Source organism: Mirounga angustirostris, unplaced genomic scaffold, assembly GCF_029215605.1.
Source record: "Mirounga angustirostris isolate CCGP_5_RB_7025 unplaced genomic scaffold, mMirAng1.0.hap1 SCAF_7, whole genome shotgun sequence".
Taxonomy (NCBI): Eukaryota; Metazoa; Chordata; class Mammalia; order Carnivora; family Phocidae; genus Mirounga; species Mirounga angustirostris.
The window spans coordinates 62,783,012-62,799,612 of record NW_026991715.1 but is presented as its reverse complement, the minus strand read 5'-3'; the positions used below and the strand labels follow the sequence as shown (position 1 = coordinate 62,799,612).

Below are 16,601 nucleotides of genomic sequence, written 5' to 3'. Positions count from 1 at the left end.
AGTGCACTTGAAGTACCAATAATTTTAAGACAGGGAAAAAAGAAAGCCAAGCTAATTATATTGAGATATGTTATATCACTTTATATATGCTAGAGATGTTTTAAAACAGTATGTACCTGGCTGTGAATTGATAATTGTGGGAGTTAGATGACAGGCACATGTGAATTCATTATACTATTCTCTTTACTTTTGTACATTTGAAATTTTTTTATAAGACATTTAAAATAAAAACAGCTGTAAGCAAAGTGTGAAATTCAGGAGGGCAGAAGTATTGATGGGAATGGCAAGGTACGTTTTCTACCAAGATAGTGTTAAAAGATGGAATAAAGTAAAATATTGAAATATTTTACAATCTATTTTTAAAAATATAAAGTTGATGTAATTGGAATAATGGTAAAGGGTTTTTAGGAAAAGCAATGTGAACTTAACCAGAAAGACTACTGAAAGGAAAGAATTAAAAAATCAACTTAAATTTCTAAGAATAAAATGAAATTGTAAAATTTTACTCTATCTAAATTAGGAAATAAAAGCCCTTTCAATCAGCTGTTCCTAAGCTGTAAAGAAAATAATCAAAATATTTCTGGTGTGTTGCTACGTAAATTTCAAAATATAATCAAGTAGGTTTAACTAAAGATGGAATTAATTGGGGGGGGCCTTTAGTTCTTCTTTAACAATAACATACAAAATAATCTAGGATTAACTGTATAAAATCCAGTCTCAATATTTGTAGACTATTTTGTTTACAGTATCTGAGTATCTCTCTTCGTATTTTTGCTATACAAAAGTGAGAGAAGAAAGTTGAAAATCCACGGGAAATTATTTTATCAATAACCTATGAAAGGTCAAATCATAGAACTGAGATACTAAACTAATATACTCAAATCTCGTAGGTAAAAACAAAAAATTTAGAAGGCAAGTTGCTTTGAAGTTTTAAACTCTGCACAAATCGCCAATGGGGATCTAAACCTGAAATAAGGCTAAGAACATTTGTAATTATTAATAAAGTTTATGGTAAAGCGTAAATTATGACAAGATAGAAGAAAAGGAAGCCTATATGTAACATACATAAAAGTAAAGACAAAAGTGTGCACATTACCCATATTCAATACATAACAATATTTTGCCACATTTGCTTCTTCTATCCCTGATTTTTTATTTTGTTAAGCTAAATTGGTGTCATCTTATACTTTACTCCAAAATCAAATATCTGTAATTGTCTTTAAAAAGGTCCTTTTACAGTTGATTTGTTTGAGTTAGGATCCAAATAAGGGTCACAAATTATATTAGGTTATATCTCTTGAATTTCTTTTAATCTAGAGTATGGTCTGAACTGTTGCCAGTTCAAGAACTAATTGTTGTCAGTCCAAAAACTGTTACCGGTCCTCAAATTCTTTGTTATAGGTTAATGAGATAAATTCAGAAAAGAAAAGTAAGGACTTAGAAACTTTCACAGTAAGTTGACACTCCAAACATCGTAGTGCATGGTCAGTGGACCTATGACCCTGAACCAGGCCAGTGGTCCTAACCCTCCCATGGTGACTCATGAGCTGCACACTAGGACCACCTACCGGTCGCTGCCCAGAAAGGATTTTTTTTTTTAAAGAGAATGGTGTGGGGGGCAGGAGCAGAGGGAGAGGGAAGAGAGAATGTAAAGCAGGCTCCATGCTCAGCACAGAGCGTGACATGGGGTTTGATCTCACGACTCTGAGATCATGACCTGAGCTGAAATCAAGAATCAGATGCTTAACTGACTGAGCCACCCAAGCGCTCTCAGAGGATACTTTAAAAACAAAACAAGGGGCGCCTGGGTGGCTCAGTTGGTTAAGCGACTGCTTTCGGCTCAGGTCATGATCCTGGAGTCCCGGGATCGAGTCCCGCATCGGGCTCCCTGCTCGGCAGGGAGCCTGCTTCTCCCTCTGACCCTCCCCCCTCTCATGTGCTCTCTCTCTCTCATTCTCCCTGTCTCAAATAAATAAATGAAATCTTTAAAAAATAAATAAATAAATAAATAAATAAATAAATAATAAAAACAAAACAAGCTTGGTCTTCAATACCAGATAGAGATGCAATCCTCTCCTCACTTCTTTACCCAACCATTAACTTTTTAAGGAAATTGAGTCAGTTGTCCTTTAGATTTCTGGATTTCTCTATTTGTTTCCTGTGGTGTCAATTAACTTGGTTCTCTATCACTTGACTTCCTTAATTGATTCTATTCAGCCACAACATTTTGGGCAAGAATATTTCATGGATTGCACTCTGCGATTCATATTATAAAACTTCACCAAATATATAGTATCTGAATGTACTATTTTTAGTAATGCCGTGATTAATCACTAGGGTTCAGGTGATGATAGTTCAATCCCTCCTTTGTAAATTCCCCATCAACCTTTCACCTAATAATTTCATCCACTGATTATTGTCACCTAATTCATTTCATTAGGCATTGAAAAGTAATGATTTTCTTTTTTTTTTTTTTTAAGATTTTATTTATTTATTTGATAGAGAGAGACACAGTGAGAGAGGGAACACAAGCAGTGGGAGTGAGAGAGGGAGAAGCAGGCTTCCTGCAGAGCACGGAGCCCGATGTGGGGCTCAATCTCAGGACCCTGGGATCATGACCTGAGCCGAAGGCAGACGCTTAACGACTGAGCCACCCAGGTGCCCCGAAAAGTAATGATTTTCTAATTCTACCATCCTTTCTACACTTATCAGATGGAATTCTGGGGGAAAACAGTTCCCTTATCAAATTAGTCTATTTAGTTACCATGAAATACAGATAATACAGGAACGGTAAGATAAATGCTTATTTCTTTCCTTTTGATTAACAATTTTCAAACCAAAAATATTCAATGAGTTAGGTTTGGAGATTCTTCTATTCCACTCTCTCCTGTGTTTGTTCATTCTCTATCTCTCTTTCTAACATTATGAACTGATGGGTTTTTAAGATATTTGTATTTCAGAGGTGGCTGAAATGGATGACTCAGTCAGTTAAGCGGCTGCCCTCAGCTCGGGTCCTGATCTCAGGGTCCTGAGATCAAGCCCCATGTCAGGTGCCCTGCTCAGCAGGAAGTCTGCTTCTCCCTCTCCCTCTGTCCCTCCCTGCCACTCCCCCCTCATGTGCACATGCACTCTCACTTGCTTTCTCTCAAGTAAGTAATTAAAATCTAAAAAAAAAAAAAAGTTTTCATTGCATGCATTCATTGTTGTTTGCCATCTTTTGCTCTTCTTCTTATCCTGGAGGACTCAGTATAATACACTAAAGACCAGCACAGTATATTTGGTGGTAAATAGATTTTCACAGAGTTTTCTGAAAACTTAACTACAATTTCATTGATAGCATTATTTCTAAAATAAAAGATACTGAAAATTTCAAACAACCAGCTAAAAATCATAACCATAATATGGCTTTGCATGTGCCAGAAACTGTGCTAAACTCTTTGAATGTAAATCCTATTTAATCTACACAACTACCATGCTGTATGGTGGCTATTATTTTTATTCCTATTTTATAAGTAAAAAAAATGAAGTTTAGAGACCTTAAGTTACTTGTCCAAAATCCAGCTCGTAAATGGTAGAGTAAGGATTTATAGCCATGTCTAACTCTGAACTCCATGCTCTTAACGAATATCTTTAATATCTAACAGACCATTACGTTAAACAATGGCTCTCAACAAGAGTATACCACCTTCCTGAGGGGTATTTATAAACAAACCTGAAGGTATGAGTGACAAATGTGTACGCTTTAAAGGAGGCTCTCTATATAGGGATAAACAAGATTCTTTTTAAAAATAGCTTCCAGGAAAAAATATAATAAATAACTTTCAGGGGCAGAGGGAGGCATTACAAAGGTATAAAAGCAACCTTTTGGGGGTAATGGATATGATCACCCTCTTGACTATAGTGAGGGTTCATAGGTCTCACCTATGCATAGCTTGTTGTTTCCCAATTATACCTCAAAAACTACTTTTTTAATAAAATAAAAATAAATTTCTGGAGCCTATAAAGTAAAACAATAGTATAAGTATTCTCTCCAAACAGTCCAACAAAAAGAATGAGATAAAGACTGAAGGTTTGAAGGAAATAACCAAGTGACTGATTTGTAATTTCCTTCATAAAAGTGGTCCAGCACTGCAGAAATTAAGTGGCAAAAATACAAACCTACCAAAATTCACAAGAGAGGTATCTGCTTTGCCAAGTGCCCCCTTTACTAATTCAGATCAACAGCATGCACTGAAGCAGGGCTGGGTAAGAAATCACAGTTATACCACACAGATGCCCAATCCCAGAAATCATCAATTGGCCACCATATCCCACATTTTATTCATCACTAGCATGTTGGGTTTGGTCATGACTGTTTCTGAAAAATGTTTTTTAAGTAGTTGCCAATATTTGAAAATGTAGAGATTTCTCCCCGCCCCCAATATTTTGGGGGGAAATATCTTTACTTTTCTTGAAAGGTCTGGTAACCCTTGGGTCCATGTTCCCAACCTGGCAAGAGGACAAGCACTCTGCTCAGCACAGGCCTTAGGACTCAGTGTCCATATTGTCTTGTACATGGCAGCTTGATCCATTTATGTTACCATGCCTGGACTCCAAGGCTTTTGAGTTTGTGGTCCTTGCCCTAAGGTTACAAAGATTTTCTCTAGACAGTGTTTTGTTTGTTTTGGTACTATCTATGGGCTCATCTCCACATTAAAAAACAAAAACAAAAACAAAAAAACCTACCCTTAATTAGAGGTGCAATTCCAACTCCAAAGGGTAGATAACTTTCCTAACTGAGCAGGCAGTAGCAACAAACAAGAAGCCAAACATAGCCATACCCATCCCCGAAGCAGAGGCTGGACAAGAATAAAAATAAATCCTGGAAACTAGTTCTTGGCACACTAGCTTCAACAAATTCAGTGAAGAAATTTCTAACAGATATTTGTATTATTATGAATCTCCCTCCTGGAGACCCTCCCCAGCAATCCCCAACAGGCATGCGCACGCGTACACACATACACACACACACACACACAGTCCCATCTCCCTCCCTAACCTTTTCCTCCCCCATTCTACTAGGTCACTGAAACAGTAACTAGAGTATCTATTATTCTACCTCCAGCTTAAGACAAAAGAAAATTTCTTTTTAAAAAAAATTTGTGGAAAGGAAAGGAAAAGTTTCTCAGGAATAACCATACAAATTATTACAGGTCAAAAGGGATCAGAAACCTACATTCATTCAATGAATAAACAGCCAACATTTAAAAAAAATCATTTTATATCAGAAACATTGATATTAAAGTCGGGATGGGGACGCCTGGGTAGCTCAGCCAGTTAAGCAGGTGCTTTCAGCTCAGGTCATGATCCTAAGATCCTGGGATCAAGTCCCACATCAGGCTCCTTGCTCAGCAGGGAGCCTGCTTCTGCCTCTGCCTGCTGCTCCCCCTGCTTGTGCTCTCTCTCTCTCTGATTATAAATAAATAAATAAATAAATAAATAAATAAATAAATAAATAAAGTCGGGATGAAGGCAATAAAACATGAATAAAGAGGAATAAAAACTCAAAGACAATAGCAAACAAAATTATAAAATACTCAGGAAAAAGATTAATAAAAGGTACTAATAATAAAGTCATGTTATCCTGGAGCAGGAGATGCCTTAGGGGCTTATGAACTGTCCAATCACTAACTTAAAGAGTGGGGCTGGAGTCTCCCATGATACCCCCCCACTCCCGCCCCATGAAAGCTTAGCTGGCACATGACCCAAAGGGAAATCATGGCTTCTCTCTCCGGTGACACCATGGATCGGATCAAAACCCGCATTTCCCTGCCCTACTTCTGAATCATAGGAATCAGCTCAAAAGTATTCACATTTCTCAGAGTTCATATAGCAAATAGAGCCAATAAGCAGAAAACAGGGAATCACCACTTTTTTAGGCATCAGATTAAGATATCAAGTAGAGAAAATTTATCCTCTCAGAAAATTATCTCAAGGGACTCTTAAAGAGCTTTTGGCAGAGAATCCTTACTAAGTGTATGTATGGAAGTAGATGAGTCCATAGACCTTTTACATTATTATTACTGAATAGAACCAAAAGAAAGAATGCCTTGGAATGTGTTTATATTAGTAAGAAATTTCCAATTAATTCATTCTTCAGTATTTCAGACTTTGTGATTGTTTGACTATGGTTTGGTTTCAGGATTATCTTTCCACTCTCTGGACAAAAGTACTTTCCTAAGAAAATTAATAGTGTAAATAAATGGTTTGAAGCACCACAGAAGCATCTGTTTACATTCAGATAATTAATATGCTAAGCATTCTTATCTATTAAATTAAAGCAGGTCACCTAAGGACTTTTCTAGATAATACTTCATTAGCCTAATTATAATGAGTATATATAGTTGAAACAATAAAATGGACATCTTTTTTAAAACATTCTTCAATTTAAGCCTTTTACTAAATCAAGCTAGCTTTCAAACATTAGTTTCAATTACTGAGGTTTTTTTTAAAAGATTTTTATTTATTTATTTAACAGAGATGGAGAGAGAGCACAAGTAGGCAGAGCAGCAGGCCGAGGGAGAGGGAGAAGCAGGCTCTCTGCTGAGCAGGGAGCCCGATGCAGGGCTCGATCCCAGGACCCTGGGATCATGACCTGAGCCGAAGGTAGCCGCTTAACCAACAGAGCCACCCAGGCACCCCTCAATTACTGAGTTTTTATACAGCCAAAAAAAACCAAAAAACAAAAAAAACTTCATTAAAATAGAAAATAAAAGTTTCTGTTCTTACCTTCGAAGTTCTCCATTCCCAGCCATCACCTATCTGCCGTGAATGTTTAATGAATTCTGCACAAAAACGCTGGAATGTTTTTTCTCCAAAGAACTCATCTTCTTCCATACTAATTGATAACTGCAATATAAAAACTAAGTATAAGCATGAACTGTAGAATGAATGCTAAAAGGAATTCTGCTAAATCACTTACTTCTTTAAACAAACCAAAATTTGGGACATAGAATGGAAAATATCCTCACAGCCATTCCAAAAAAGTGCTATGTTTCCATCTTTCTCACTCATCCCCATTTCTTAATCAGAAAGAAAATGTGATCAACATGAAAACTTAAAACCTAGATTTATAACAAATACACATCTATGGTTCAAAAAGTTAAATCTGTCCGTAAATTTAGTTTCAAGAGCTTAATTTCATCTCACTTCTTCTAAGCTAATGCTTCCAAACAATCTCCTCAGAGCTTCCTTCTCTACTTTCTACCTTACTTTGCTCTTACATAGATAGTGTGGCAGTGCTTAGTAGATCTGCACTGTTCTTCACACTTTATTAGGAAGTTCAACTCACTAACAAGTGATGTTCTAAAGCCCGAAAGTTTTGTTTTGTAAGGTTATGATCATCTAAGCAATTTCCTACTTTATCGAATCTACAAATGTAACAAATCAAGGAATAGCCACATATTTCTTATATAAATCCGTCCAAACCATGAACCATTGTTTATAAAAAGAGAATTTTAGAGCTAAAAGGAAACTGGTAAATTATATAGTTTAAGATCCTTGGTGAGAAAAGTTTGACCAAGTGAATTCCTACATTCTCCTCATTGGTGATAAGCATCATCAGGAAAATTAGCACTTGCTGATTGCTTACAATGTCGAGCACTAAGCTAAACACTTTACCTCCCCGTTTAATCCTCACACAACCCAAAGACTGCTGTTAACCCCATTCACAAAATGAATAAAAGAAAGTAATCTGCTCAAGCAATGCAAATGAGAAAGGATTCAAACCCCAGTTTGGCTACCAGGCCAATGATCTGTCTATACTAGCTGATTCTCAGTACAGTGTTCTTTCTGATTATTCAAATTTAGTATGACCTATAGAAGAATTTGTTCATTCACCAAGAAACACATACTGAATATCTACAGTAGGTACTGTGCATAGGTGAAGGTTAGACATACAAAATGAAAAATATATATATATATAGTCCTTGCCTTGTAAGAGCTCACATTGTAATGAAGGGAGATAAGCAATAAAAATCATTACAGTAGAAACTCTCTTAACCAACCTCCATTCAACCAACTTGCCAGGTTAACCGACATAATATCCATTCCCTCAGTAAACACTGATGTCTACAACATGCTGATCACGAGCTCCTCTGCTCCCATCAGTTGAGTTTATATTCACAAATTTGTATATTATAAATACATGCTTTAATTAAATGCTACATAAACCAAACAAATAAAATACAAGTAAAAAAGAAAAACAACTGTTATTTCTATGATTTAATGCCTTGGAAAGACTTTATAAAGGTAAGTCTCCATAAGAAAAACAATTACTGAAGTAGGTATGGACAATGCAACTGAAAAGATTGGTGGGGAAAAAAAACCATACAAATCCAGGATTCCACGCTCAGATTGCTACACAAATAGCTTGAGTTCTTTCTTTTAAACCCAATCTGGAAATCTAGAGGATGCATTCTGGGTTCAGTATATTCGTGAAGTAACAATGAATTCCATTCAAGTACACATACTCAAAGAAAATCCCTTGGTCATACATGAGACAATTGACGAATGTATTTCTGTTCTAAGTTGAAATAAAATGTTTCATGTCTGCATGTATTTTTTTTTAACTCTAGCTTTAACCAACTTTTTCGATTAATTGTTCAACTCTCAATCCTGACAGCATTGGAAAACAGGACTTCTGTTTAAAGTATATACAAATGATTAAGTCCCTTACCAAGAGGGGATAGAGTAGGATGGTATGTGGGGTGGGCGTGAAGATGAATCTTTAAGGTATATAAGAGTTTTTGTAGTGCAGATTGTCAGTGGGTAAAGCACAAGGGTTAGGACAGTGGTCCAAGCAGGGAGGATGGTATGAACAAAGGCAAGTTAGGGTGTAGAGAACTCCAAGTCTGATCTCAAACATAGTGCAGGAAGTGTAGGCAGATATAGTTTAGTCACATGCAAGTTAAACTTGTCTGCCCTCTATTGGAGCAGAATGCCTGAGGTACGGTTTCAAAGGCACAAGATTGAAGAGTAATAAACTTTTTGAAGGGAGACTTATGTGCCATGCAAGAGTTTGGACTGGAAGGTTGTTATGATTACCGTTAGCAATACTCAGCTCCCCAGGAACCAAGAGGGAGCTGCGCTGAGCACACATGTAAAGCTGAGGTTTTGCTGGGTTGATTCAGTGGAAGGATAAAGGTAGAAGAAGAAATAAAATATGCTAGTGAGAATAGCTCAGAGTTCCAGATTAGGTAGGAAAGCAGAGATACCAAGAGAAGGTTGAAGGGGCTCGGAAAACATGGTAGTATCAAAGAATATTAGGTACCAAAAAGGGCTAAGAACAACCATAGCGAAAGCAGGGAAAAGGAAGACCAGAAGACATTGAGACTTTAGAATTCAGGAGGTCTCAGCAAGTATATAAAGTAACTTACAGATAAAGGTCACTGGAGCTCAGGACGTTTAGAAAAATATGAGGCTTATGTTTGCCGTTTTCCACATGGATGCTGAAGTCACTTAGAATTATCTGGAGAGTTGGTGGGGGTGGAGAGCTCTTTAAAGAAGATGGAAGATCAAATGAGAGATTTGTAAATGACAAGGGACAAATGGTAGAAGATGGGAGAGCCCAGAGATGATAAGCGATACATGGTGTATAATGCTAAATCCATCAAGAATAATCACTAATAAACTAATACAAGTGATCCTGATGAGCCAAAACACAGCCTTGGATTCCTTCTCAAGATGGTGCTAAAAGCAGCCACTACGAGTGAATAGGGATATGTGACACTACCAGTGAATATGTGAGGAAAAAAAAAAAAACCTAGCTCACTGTATCTGGTAGAGCTGAATTTCATAGGATATAAAATTCCTCAAAAGATCTTCGAAGGATCCCCAAAGGAGCAGGGATATTTACATGAGGCTAGAGCAGTGACCTAAAATTTGCTCTGGGGAAGTGGGGGCTACCAGCAATCTTCATACCCTAAAATTTGTAGGGTGGAGGAAGGAGCAGCTTCCACTCAAAGAGTTTCAGTTTTTGTTTGTTGTTTTTTGTTTCAAAGCCAAATTTCCTTTAAAACTAGTTAGTGGAAGCACTGACCTGTGAAGATGTTAACACCATGTGAGATGTGTAAACTGATCCACACTATATCCACTCACCATCCCCACCCTAGAGATTCACAATATACACTGTGATGGGGAAACTATTAATTCAGGGTTTCCTGACTCTTTTGACCATAAAATTCTTTTTCTGGGAACACTTAATTTATTTCACAGAATGTAGTAAAGACAATAATGGGTTAAGGATTTAGATAAGTCTGTTTACTAGGGATGTGTGCTCCTGAGATCACAATGGAAAATCTGAGAGGGTAGGAGAACAGGTTTGGGAAAAGAAAGCACCAAGTACAGGAATTCTAAGTATATAAGAGACAATAAAATGCAGGGGCTTCTACTGAGGCAGTCATCAAACATTTCAGGTATGTGAAAGAGATCTCCGGTTACACACCGAATCCTGGTTAAGGTGCTTCAGTGCAGACACAAGTTGAGAAAGTGACATCTAAGAAGATACTAAAAGGAAGAAGAGAAGCTAACTTAGCAAAGCAGAGATGCAAAGGAATAGAATGTACAAAATCTGAATATAAGGGGAGCTCTGGTAATCAAGGAACCCTTGCTTGACTGAAATACAGAAGTAGAGGAAGGGTACTGGAAGAACCACTGCTGATGAGAAAGGAGAGCCTGCTAGCCTGAGGGCTCAAAAGGGTTTTGAGAGTGGGAGTAAACGGATCAGATTTGCATTCTGGCTTCCAGTGGAGCCTACAGGTCTTACCTGACTAGATGAACACCTGTTAAAAGTCTCTTGCAATAATCCAGGAAAGACAAAATGATTCCAAACAGAGCCAAAGACTGGAAGTAGGGTAGAGGGGGAGGGATTCAAAAGACATTTTGATAGTATACTCATTACAACTGGTGGATCCTGGTAGGTGAGGGATCTGTGAGAGAAAAGATTCAAGAAAGATTCCCTGCTCTTTGCCGTAGGTGGTGGTGCACTGAGCAAGAACAGGTTTGGGGAGTGAGATGGACTTAATTAAATCATATTGTTTTGGAGTTTGAAATACCTTTGGAATACCCATGTGAAGAGAATCTAGCAGGCATTTTGAGATGGATCTGGAACTCAGAAAGAAAGAGAAATCTGGGCCGGAAATATTAATTCTAAATCAACATTATATAGATAACAGAACACATTTGATCACTCAGGGGGAGGATACAGAAGTAGATTAGGAAGACCAAAATGGAGCAGTCAGAAAATTAGTTTTTCCATCTATACAATGACCCTGACATATACTGAGAGATACTAAATCAAATGAAAATTGAATTTAATTCATAAAAAAATACTAATACATTTTGGCATATTTTATAAATTCCAAACGAACCCTTACTTAACAACAAAACTGAACTAAAGTAAAAACATTCCATTCCCGAAGCCCCCCGGTTACTTGAGGTTTACTGAACTATTCAAAATGTTATTCGAAACATAAAATTTCACTCAATAGCCATAGTTTATCTAATTAACAGCACTGTGCCACTAACAAGATGACAGCACATCAAAGCACTAATTAATATTTGGTTGAATACTTTTAAAATTATCTAAGCACTGGGCTTTGCTGAAGGATGTTACATATAATAATATAAACACGGCTTGATTACAAAATTAGGAACTATATTGTATTAAAATGATATCCATCTCAGTTTGAATCATCGTAATATGCCATAATGAAAATATCACTGAATAATTATTGTCTTTGCTCAAGTAAGAATATTTCAACTCATTAAAAATGAAAATATAATACAATCAACATTTTCATACATACTTTTCAATATATAATACAATATATAACACTCTCTGGTCCTCTACCAAATTCACAGACTAGTAGAGGCAGAAATTAGAATGTTAGAATTTCCTACTATGAGATGGCTGAAATTATGGTCAAAAATGGAAATAACTTGGGGCACCTGGGTGGCTCAGTGGGTTAAGAGTCTGCCTTCAGCTCAGGTCATGACCCCAGGGTCCTGGGATCGAGCCCGGCATCAGGCTCCCTGCTTCGCGGGAAGCCTGCTTCTCCCCATGCTTGTGCACTCTCTCTCTCTCTCAAAAAAAATAAAAACTTAAAAAAAAAAAAAAAGTGGAAATAACCACAACTTCAGTTTAAGCAAAAATGGCAAGAATTTATTTTGCAAATGTAAAACCCCTTAGACCTGCCTCCGTTTCCAGGCTTAAGCTATCTCAAATTCAGACTAGAGATGACAACAGAACACAAATGAACTTTCAGTAAAAAGACTAATTCCAATTCTCATCTCATTCTAAACAATGAACCTCTCATTTCTTATTACAAGTAAAAGTTAGAAATGAGTTCAAGCTCTTTCATGCCATAAAATATAAGTTGTTAATGCATCTATTTTGCTTGAGTTTTACTCCTGCTGGAAAGCTATTCAATTTTTTTTTTTTGAAGCTCAAACAATCAAAACCTTCTTTTAACTACTTCAGCAGAGGCTACAGATGGGAAGGTAGAATAATTTTTCTCCCCACCAAGTGAAAGCAGTCTTTCCAAACTAGAGGTTAGCCCTAAGACTAGACAGTGTGAAGCTTATTCTGCTGCTACTAATTATCTTTTCAGAAAACAGCCCCTGTAAATTCTAATACTGTGTATAATCATTGTTCAAAGCATCTTTCTTAATTAAAAACAATGTTTTTCACTACCATTCTCCACTTTTTTTATGTGCTTTTTAATCTAATGTGTGGGGAACTGATTCTTTGTGTTTATTTAATTTTATTCTATTTTATTTTTGGTCAGAGACACTTCTTTTGATGAACCTATAAATCAATGTATATCAGAATCATAGTGAGACTAAAACACTTAAAGAAATATAAATTTCCCCAGAACTTAAGATCACTTACAAAAAATGTGCTTACCACAGAATATACTATGAATACCTTTAAACATTAAAGATAATTTTCAACTAATAAAAATAGGCAATTTCCTCTACATGTGTCCCTCCCTGTAACAATTCCATATTATTATAAATTTAGGTTTAGACTCTTTCCTAAGAAAACAAAAAAAAAAACCATGCAATTACTAGCTAGGGAGATAAACTGAACCCAATATCTTTATGAGAATTTGGCTTGAATTCATTTAGATAACCACTTACCTAGCAGGGTCCTTGGGCAGTGATCCTCAAATTTCAGAGAGCAAAGAAGAAGCCAGGGTACAAATTCAAATGTGGAATCTAAGGCCCAGGCCAAAGAGATTACCTGATTCTGAAGTCCCCCAAACAAACATTTGTAATTTGCACCAGACAAACTTTTGAGGAAGGATCATGCTAGGAAATTGTGACAAAAGATGGATTGTTTTGATAGGGCTAGTGAGTGACCTGGATTTCAAGGCATTTGACAGTCTGGATGAGGCAGAGCACGGATAGACCCAGTAATCCAGTAAATAGCACAGGGAAGCAGCAAAAGGGAGAAAGTTTGGCTCAGTCTCGACAGCAACTAACCAGTAAGCTCAACACTCCCTCCTTCCCTTCCCAGTGAAATATATATCTCAAATAAAGTTTAAATGGTATACAACATTACACCTGGACTGGAACTGAAGAATGTTAATTGGTAGCTTGATGCTTGTTGCAGCCTCTGCAGCAGGAGGTCCAGTTAGGAAGAGCATACAGAGGCATCTCACTCTGCCCATTCTGTATTTCCTTCAAAAAAAAAAGACCCTGAGGTGCCCCCTCCACTACTGGCTTCCAAGCCCATTGCTAATTCTTTTTCAAGGCAGTTCTCTCTCAATAATAAAATGTTCATGGCCAGAAGTGGAAAGGTGAAGCCAAGTGGAGCAATGCATACTACACTGTGAAGTCAGCAACAGGAGGCTATGGGAACAGGATGAGCCCTCAGAAGATTACAGTCTCACCACTACCTCTTTCCCTGCAAAAACTCAAAAAACTATAAACCGTTTCAAATCATACAGAAACACTCCCCTTGTTATAGACAAAGGACTGAAAAATTAAACAATAGCCAAGGAAGACCTCTTCTGAGTACAGAAAGATCTATCATTCAGAAATCTGGTTGTATCTTTCCAAAGAGTCTCCTACCTCACATGTAGATGAAGAGTCCTTCAGCACCTAGAGGTAGTGAGAGTGACGCAGAGAGCTTGCTCACTCTGACAAGAGTGAACAATACCATCCCTACATACGTCCCTCTTCTGTCAAGGTAAGAAAATCAAGAACATCAATAACAGTGTGGGAGCAAGACCATGCTCTTCAACCATAACAAAGAAGAATACCGCCATATAGAGGAAGAGAGAAAGCTTGCTTCTATAGCGGGCTTACAGTGGGAATCAGGAGAAAAACTCGGAAATTATCTACTTTACGTTCCCAACTGAAAAAGACGAAGGGAAAAGAAAAACACAGCCTCTAAAAGCAAGAGATGAGGTGGGAAACAACAGCTGAGAGTAAAAAAGAAACTGGATAAGAAAAAACTGGAAGGGAATTCAAATATGTAATAATAGTAAAGATTTAAATTCTATATGAGAGGCGATAGAGATAAGTACAGAAGCTGGAAAAAATCTAAGTAGTATTTTAGCATATATATGTGAGATGCTCTCCAAACACAGAAGAAAAAGGACCAAGATGAAAACAAAGCATATTGATTGATAGGGAGGACAAAAAATACAAATCCAATCTACAAATAACTGGCATTTCTGAACTGAAATCATAAGCAAACATACCACTGAAAAATTATTCCTGAGCTGGGAGAAAAAAAAAAAAAAGATCAAACATATTTACTCTTCTAAATTGAGAGGATTCACTTTATTTCTGAGAAAAATGTTGGAAAAACAACAACTATGCCCAGAGGTAGCCTAGTGGAATAACATAATTTAAAAAAGAAAAAGAAAAAACAAAGATGTAGGCAGATAAAAGAGTTTACCTACAAAAGAACAAAAATTTGGGTAGCCTCCACCGCAGGAACACCAAAAGTCGACAGAGGAATGTCTAAACATCTGAGAATTTCTGACTTACAAGTTTGTATCTTAGCACCTACAGCAAAGTTAGGCACACATATAAACATTACATAAAAGTTGTAATGAATAAAAGAAAAATTAAAAATTTTAAGTGAATTTATTTTATATATCTCTACCTCTCTATAGTACATTTCTTCAACTTTCAAGCTTATTTACCAATTGGTCTTTTCCCACCCAAACAACAGATTTATATGACATCTAATCTTTTTGATACCAGTGTCATTATTTTTATAAGATTATCATATTTTTATATAAAACTAGACTTCTCTGCAAGCACATAAGTGAAACTGTTCCACCACTGCTGATGATTTAAACTGATCCACCAACTCTCGTTACTTTTGGGTTTTTTGTGTATCTTTTTAAGATTTATTTATTTGAGACAGACAGACAGAAAGCACCAGCAGGAGGGGCAGACGGAGAGAGAGAGAATCTCAAACAGACTCCGTGCTGATCACAGAGCCCGACACGGGGCTCAGTCCCAGGACCCTGAGATCAGGACCTGAGCCAAAACCAAGAGTTGGACACCTTACCAGCTGCGCCACCAGGAGCCCCTCTTGTTACTTTTGAATAATGAGTGTGACTTGAACTAACTCTCGTCTGCACGTATGCTAATTAGGCCAGAGCCAGGAACTGATGGTGTGTGAGTCTGGCCGAAGTTATTCAACAAAAAAGAAGATTCAGAAAAAATCAGCACTGTATCAGAAACTACAGACTCAGTGCTACTCTAAAAATAGATGATAGAGCGATGCATTTTTAAAATATACTACCAAGTGCCATTAAAAAAAATAGTAGTTGGACATTTTTTAATGAAAGAGACATTCCCCTTTTCTTCTTACAAAGTCTTTGTTAAAAACTAATGTACCGGGCGCCTGGGTGGCTCAGTCGGTTAAGCGACTGCCTTCAGCTCAGGTCATGATCCCAGGGTCCTGGGATCGAGTCCCACATCGGGCTCCCTGCTCTGCATGGAGCCTGCTTCTCCCTCTCCCACTCCCCCTGCTTGTGTTCCCTCTCTCGCTGTGTCTCTGTCAAATAAATAAATAAAATCTTAAAAAAAAAAAAAAACTAATGTACCTTCTTATTTCCACAAGCTTTCATTCATTCACCTGGCACCTACAATATCCTAGAACTTTGCTCTGTGTGTCCTCAAAGGAAGGAATATCAAATATTTCCTAGGAAAATCAGAGAAGACGCTAAAAGAAGGAGTCTGGAAGACTTGAATTCAGTTCTTTAAGAACTTATATGTGAATAAGGGCTTACCAAGTAGAGACAAAGCCATGCCAAAAAGATGGAAGAGCTCCTCAACAGAGGGCCTGATGCTAAGTTTTAAAAATAAAATGGCAACACTTGAGCATAAATTGGGTAGTAAACTACAGGCAGATATGGTCCAGTGTTTCCCAACATTAGGAGGGATCATTCTCAAAGGAGTTATCGGGAAATGAGATCATAGTGGGATGTCACAAAGAGGAGGAGTTATAGTTTGCCACTGCAATTTAGTGCTCAGGGACCAGATACAATGAGCATCCTACAATATATGAGACAGCCCCATACAAATGC

General features: G+C 37.2%; 1 protein-coding gene across 14 annotated transcripts in view; it reads right to left on the bottom strand.

Annotated features, from left to right (window-relative positions):
- Nucleotides 1-16,601, bottom strand: part of ATG10 (autophagy related 10) — a 232,731-nt gene that overhangs the window by 213,654 nt on the left and 2,476 nt on the right. For 12 of the 14 annotated variants that reach the window (XR_010413111.1, XM_064596329.1, XM_064596325.1 and 9 more), the window contains one exon: nucleotides 6,769-6,888. Coding sequence is in view for 12 of the 14 variants with exons in the window: in XM_064596329.1 (XP_064452399.1) it covers nucleotides 6,769-6,876 (108 nt within the window). In the remaining 2 variants the exon portion in view is untranslated. Of the gene's footprint in view, nucleotides 1-6,768; nucleotides 6,889-9,416; nucleotides 9,441-13,182; nucleotides 14,500-16,601 lie in introns of those variants that run through there. The other 2 variants (XM_045897681.3, XM_045897673.3) reach the window with 2 other exon arrangements.